At 53.4% G+C, this 6,420-nt stretch overlaps 1 protein-coding gene across 1 annotated transcript; it reads right to left on the reverse strand.

Annotated features, from left to right (window-relative positions):
* Positions 1 to 844: 844 nt before the first annotated feature.
* Positions 845 to 6,419, reverse strand: PCK1 (phosphoenolpyruvate carboxykinase 1). Its single transcript, XM_082359298.1, has 10 exons — positions 6,308 to 6,419; positions 5,868 to 6,131; positions 5,177 to 5,358; positions 4,500 to 4,703; positions 4,187 to 4,374; positions 3,810 to 3,972; positions 2,970 to 3,194; positions 2,744 to 2,875; positions 2,262 to 2,357; positions 845 to 1,884 (listed from the first exon to the last, which is right to left on the reverse strand). Exons 2-10 carry the CDS (start codon positions 6,089 to 6,091, stop codon positions 1,430 to 1,432), a joined length of 1,869 nt encoding a protein of 622 aa, XP_082215424.1. The 5' UTR covers positions 6,092 to 6,131; positions 6,308 to 6,419; the 3' UTR covers positions 845 to 1,429.
* Between the last annotated feature and the right edge of the window lies 1 nt (position 6,420).

The raw sequence follows: 6,420 nt of genomic DNA on the forward strand, positions 1-6,420 counted from the left end.
CTGCAAGGCACAGAGGACTTTTGGGGAACCAGCGAGTCTGTGAGTTGTGGCAGCGAGCCAAGCCAAGGCGTCCTGACCCCCCTGAAAACACGCACGCCTTGGGTGTGCTGAGCGGGAGAGCCGGCCCAGAAAGGAGAACGGAAACCAGAGGAGGCCCTGTGTATCCACAGAACGCGCGGGCCCCGTCCAGTGTGTGGTTTGTTCGGATTGCCCGGAGGACCCGATAAACAAACGTCGGGAGCAGAGGGGCCAGGGGAGGGCTTGAGGCAGCCCATTGTGAGCCCACCAATGGCACGACACTCTGTATACAGAAGGCGCTCCATCAATGCCTGGAGAGCCCCTTTGCTGTTTCTTCTGAAGGACATTTTTCCCTCTACTCTCTTCCCCTATGGATGACAGTGGAGAAAAGCATTTGCTCAGAAAAAGTATTTCTTGACAAAAACCTGTGAAGTTAGCCACGATATAATTCTTGTGGAAAGCCGAGCCCCCAGACCCAAAGTTTTGTCAAAAAGCACATTTTAAATGCTCCTGTTCCAGTTACACAAGATCCACCATTTAAAGGTTTGTGGAATTGTTCAAGGGCACTAACTAGTGGCTTCTAGGTGCTAACCAGTGGTTAACTCAGAAAATCAAAAGTGTGGCGCAGTGTCACCTCTGGGTGACATTCTCTCTGCTCACACCTCCCCACCTGGCTCTGTCCTGCCCCCTCCAACCCCACCTAACCCCTCCGTCAGGGGGGTCCTGCCCGTCCTGCGTTCTTCGCAGGGGATTCCGTCACAAAGGGCTTCATCAGAGTTCCCTGTTTTTGGTGGTTCTAATAAGAAAAACAAAGCAAACAAATCCATCTTTTCTATAAAAGTTTATTTTGTGATTTTTTTTTTTTCCAAGAAGTGTTAAGGGAAAACGTTGAAATTATGTAGAGGTAAGGAACCACGGTATATAAAAATAATTTAAACACACACATTAATAACAAAGCAACATCGCTTTCTAGCAACAACTAGTAGGTAATCTTGCCCAAGATTTTTCCAGAGTTATTAAATGTGCTTTAGACAACAGTACACAGACACACACACACACACACACACATATGTACAGCTCAAGTATCTTCTGTGCGTTCCGGCTAACTGATACAGCTAAAGAGAAAGAACAAAGAAGACTCTGAGCCTGAGTGTCCCTAAGTTGAACAAACGTGCATTGCATAGTGAACTTCGGAGCCTGCTGAGATTTCCCTCCACAGCGTCATTAGTGACTAGCCTTACTCTGCTGTGGTCTTATCAGAAAAATTAAGAGGTGTCTTTCGATCGGCCCCTGGGTGCGGTCATTGCGGTGCTGCAGGCAGTGAGAACTCGGGAAGCCCCGTCCCTCTCTCTCTCGCTCGCTTGCTCTGTATGGATTGGAGGCGGAGGACCAGGTGAGGTCTGGGGTGTGATTACATCTGGCTGATTCTTTGCTTCAGGGCCAGGACCTCGCTCTCGATCTCGTGGGGGAGGTCGGCGTTCACCTGCTCCTCCAGGTACTTCTGGATGTCTTCTACCTCCTCCTCCCAGAACTCCTTGGAGATGTGGAAGAGCTCCTTCACGTTGACGTCCCCCAGGCCCCGAAGGTCCAGGGCGTCCTCATCGGGGATGTAGCCGATGGGCGTGAGCTTGGCGCCGCCTTCCCCGCCAACGCGGGTGAACATCCACTCCAGCACCCTGGAGTTCTCGCCGAAGCCCGGCCAGAGGAACCTGCCGGCCTTGTCCTTGCGGAACCAGTTGACGTGGAAGATCTTGGGCAGCTTGGCCTCGGGGCGCTGGGCCATGCCGAGCCAGTGCGCCAGGTACTGGCCGAAGTTGTAGCCGAAGAAGGGCCGCATGGCGAAGGGGTCGTGCATGATGACTTTGCCTGTTAACAGGGGGGCTCTGTTGGTAAATGATGCCTTAGAGGACGCTGTCGGCACATTTACTGTTGACACGGCCACTTGGCTTTCTCTACCTCTCTACACAGAGAGAGACACAGGGAGACAGAGGCAGAGAGACAAAGAGACGGAGAGGGAACACAGAGACAGAGACAGACAGAGAGACAGAGACAGAGATAGAGAAACAGAGCCAGAGAGAGACAAAGACAGAGACATGCAGAGACAGAGAGGCACAGAGAGAGAGAGAGAGACATAGAGGCAAAGAGGCATAGAGAGACAGAGACAGAGACACAGAGACAGAGAGCCACAGAGACAGAGCAGTCTATCTCCCTCCTCGGCGGCTCCAGATGCTGGCCGGACTCACCCTTGTGTTCTGCCGCTGCCGTGGCCTCCGATCTCATGGCCGCACCCACAAACACGCCATGCTGCCAGCTGAGAGCCTCATAGACCAGAGGGACGCCTTTAGCAGGAGAAAGAAACGTTCTTTACAGGCCTTGACACCCAGACCCCTCGGCCGGCGATGCCGTCTCACAAATGGAAAGACGCAGCTGCGTGTTGTCTTTCTAACTGAGCTAATCCTGCATCCCCAGAGCTAAGGGCAGATGCCGCCACGTCAAGTTACAGCAGGAGGCCACGCAGCCAAAGTCAATCTGGGGGCGGCATCACAGGACCAAGGATCCAGAAGTTCTAGGTGGCCAGAGAGTACGTTCTACGCTGGAGCTTGCTCATTACCCTGTCGTTTTGGAAAGGAAGCTCTGCGTCCCTGACACCCTCCCACAAGGTCACGGCAAAGGGGAGAGTGGGCCACGTCCTCCGGTCCCCAGCCCGAATGCAGGGGAGCCTCACCAACAGGTCGGCGCCCTCCGAAGATGATGGCCTCGATGGGCACGCCGTCCGGAGACTCCCAGTCAGGGTCAATGATGGGGCACTGGTTGGCAGGGGTGCAGAACCGCGAGTTGGGGTGGGCGCAAGGGCCCCCTGCAGCAGCAAGAGAGGAGAGGCCCTGAGCGTCTGGCCCGACACACACGCCCGTGGGCTGGGGCCCCGGGCCTCCCGGGGGGGGGGCGCTTACCATCCTTGAGGTCCCACTCCTTGCCCTTCCAGGAAATGAGCTTGATGCCCGAGGCCAGCGGCTGGTCAATGCCTTCCCAGTAAACGCCCCCATCGCTGGTCTCGGCCACATTGGTGAAGATGGTATTCTTCTGGATGGTCTTGATGGCATTGGGGTTTGTCTTCACAGAGGTTCCAGGAGCGACACCAAAAAACCCGTTCTCTGGGTTGATGGCCCGCAAGTTACCTGGAAAGTTTCAAACCAGGTAGTAGAAGTAAATACCAAGCAAAGCATAACATATATTCTTATATCTTGCCAGGCTAATTTCTGTACCAAATTCTCAAGTCTTTTATTTATATCCTCCTCCCTAGAATCTATTTCTCTTTTCTCATCCCAGCATTATCAGTCAACTCTGACTCTTTCTTCCTCACCAGTTTCCCACCAAGCTATTTTTTTTTCAGTCTTTATTGAATTTGTTACAATATTGCTTCCGTTTTATATTTTGGGTTTTTGGCCCCAAGGCATATGGGATCTTAGCTCTCCGACCAGGGATCGAACCTGTACCCCTCGCACTGGAAGGTGAAGTCTCAACCATTGGACCGCCAGGGAAGTCCCCCACCAAGCTATTTTAATCAATTTATTATACAAACAAACAGCAATATAGGGTCCCATTTCAATCCAGATTTGATATGAGATTAAAGAATGCTGATGGAATACATATGTCTGAGCTTTTGCAAGAACTGAAATAACTGAATTAAAAATCCAAACACTGTGGATTTAAGAGAATTTGGTACGTTCTGAAAGCCAAAACTTCACTTAGGTTCAATTATTATCATCAACACTTGGGCCTAAAAGAGTCACCTTGTTGGTCAAATTTCATCCAGGCGATGTCGTCCCCCACACACTCTACTTTCCACCCTGGGAGGGTGGGGTTCATCATGGCCAGGTTGGTCTTCCCGCAGGCGCTGGGAAAGGCAGCTGCGAAGTACTTCTTCTGGCCCTTGGGGTTGGTTATGCCCAGAATCTGTTGGAGGCAAGATTTCTCCTTAAGCACTTCGTTCCTTTCTGCCCCAGAGGTCCACGCTTTAGTCTAGGAGGGTGTCTCCATCATCATTACTGATGGAATTTCTAGACCTGTCCTTGGAGCATTGTCGGAACTCTAACGCGGTAGGGGTTCGCCACTTCCCCTCCTCTGCCCGACCCTCTACAGCGCGCATTTAGAATTTCCTGCATCTTACCAGCATGTGCTCTGCCAGCCACCCCTCCTCCTTGGCCAGCCGGCTGGCTATCCTGAGAGCAAAGCACTTCTTCCCAAGGAGCGAGTTCCCGCCGTACCCGCTCCCGAAGGAGATGATTTCTCTGCGGTCGGGCAGGTGGGCGATGAGTGTCATCTCCGGGTTGCAGGCCCAGTTGTTAACCAAAGGCTCTGCACGGGAGGACACGCCCACATCAGTGTGCACCGCCCCCGCCTGGGTTTAAGCCGAAGCTTATTTTTTGCTTTTTTTTTTTTTTTTTCAATTCTAGCTTTTGATTTTGAAACAATATGCTTACTTTTTAAAGGCAAAGGGCACCCCACGGAATGGAGGCACTTGACGAACTCCCCGTCCCCCAGCGCTTCCAGGACGGGCGTGCCCATCCGCGTCATGATGCGCATGCTGGTCACCACATAGGGCGAGTCTGTCAGCTCAATGCCGATCCTGGACAGAGGCGAGCCCAGGGGCCCCATGCTGAATGGGATGACGTACATGGTGCGACCTGCGGGGCCGGTGGGTGGGAAGCGGTGAGAAATGACCCCGGGCTCACAAACAACCACCACTGTTTTCCTCAGTGGACCCTTCTCAAGATCCCCCCTCTGACAACGTCACGCCTTGCTTGCCACCAGTGCCCCCGATTTAGCAGGGTCCACTGAAAAGTGGCCAGAACACCAAAATCAAAGAGTTTTCATAAACGTGCAGTTGGGTTCCACCAAAATCAAAGAGTTTTCATAAATGTGCAGTTGGGTTCCACCAAGCTATCTTAAATCCACATGTGTAGAAATCGTTTCCCTGGTCGTATAAGACAGTCTATAAAACCAGAACTGAGATGTGCATTTTCAATACACGGCCAATTTCACATGTGGAACGTAAGGCTCTCTGAGGCCGTGGGAGTTTCTATGACAAGTAACATTAGGACAGACGCAATAATAAAAGGTTTGCTGATATTTTGCTCAAAATAAACGTTTCACTCACCTTTCATGCACCCTGGAAATCGGGCATTGAACGCTTTCTCAAAATCCTCCTCGGACATCCAGCGACCCAGTTGGCTGAGGCCGGTTTTGGGGATGGGCACCGTATCTCTTTGCTCTTGAGTAATGATGACCGTCTTGCTTTCAATTCTGGCCACATCCCTGGGGTCAGTGAGAGCCAACCAGCTGCAAAAAGCAAAATTACACAGGTTAGGACTGGAGAGGAAGGGCTGCTGTTTTGCACGGCATCTGCGCCCTGGACACCCTCAGCCCCGCGCCGTTCAGGAAGGGACCAGTTCTTCATCATCACGTTCTTCCCACACCTGGCCGGTGCCCGGCGCGCTAACGAGGCTCCGTCAGTGTGGACACAGCCATGCCGCCGGGGACACAGTCAGGGAGACACACACTAGACCAGGAGCTAGTCTGTTAGGACAGGAACTGTCCGACCTTCCTTTGGATCAGGGACCTAGTTTGCAGAGAGCATTCGCACGCGTCCCCTCATTGACGACTTGGGCTGCTCTGCGAACGTCATAAAATTAAGTTTCTGTGGTTCTGGCTCTTTTCCTAAGCTTTTCAAGAGTCTGCAAACCACACAGCCCCATCCTGGCCCTGCCCAAGGCCCTCCTCCACCTCCTCCCACCTGCACCCCGGGCGGCGCGGAGGGCGCCAACGCCGGGCCCCAAGGCTGTGCTCACCAGTTGTCGTACTTCCGCAGCCTCTTGATCACACCCTCCTCCTCCATGTGGCCCAGCAGCTGCCGGTTCTCATCCTCGGAGCCGTCGCAGATGTGGATCTGGTCGGGCCGGCACAGCTTGGCGTTGCTCTCCACGAACTCTCTCACGGCCTGGGGCAGGCTGTCCAGGGTGCCCTGGACGACTTTGGCTGAGTAGTTGAGGCCGTCTGAGAGCTGAGGAGGCATCTCTGCGGGGCTGGGCTGAGGGGCACGGGCGCCAAGGTTCCTGCAATAGACAAAGCACAGGCTTCCTGAACAAAAACAACCACGGGATGCCCTCCAACTCCACGCGCCTTGTCCGGGTTGCCCCTCGCCAGACAGTCGGGGCTGGGAGGAAAGAAGAAAGCCAGTTCCTGTTAGCACTGCAGTTTGTGAGAGACGTAAACGAACAGCTCCACCTACCTTTCTTCTCTTTGGAGGATCCGGATCAGGGACCCAAAGGTCTCTTTCAAGGCTCTTCCCGCGGGTAAGCGTGCGTTCCCAGTGGGAAGGCCCTGTCTGATGTTTGGGGGCAG

The sequence above is a fragment of the Balaenoptera borealis genome, assembly GCF_965194805.1.
Source record: "Balaenoptera borealis genome assembly, chromosome: 16".
Classification (NCBI taxonomy): domain Eukaryota; kingdom Metazoa; phylum Chordata; class Mammalia; order Artiodactyla; family Balaenopteridae; genus Balaenoptera; species Balaenoptera borealis.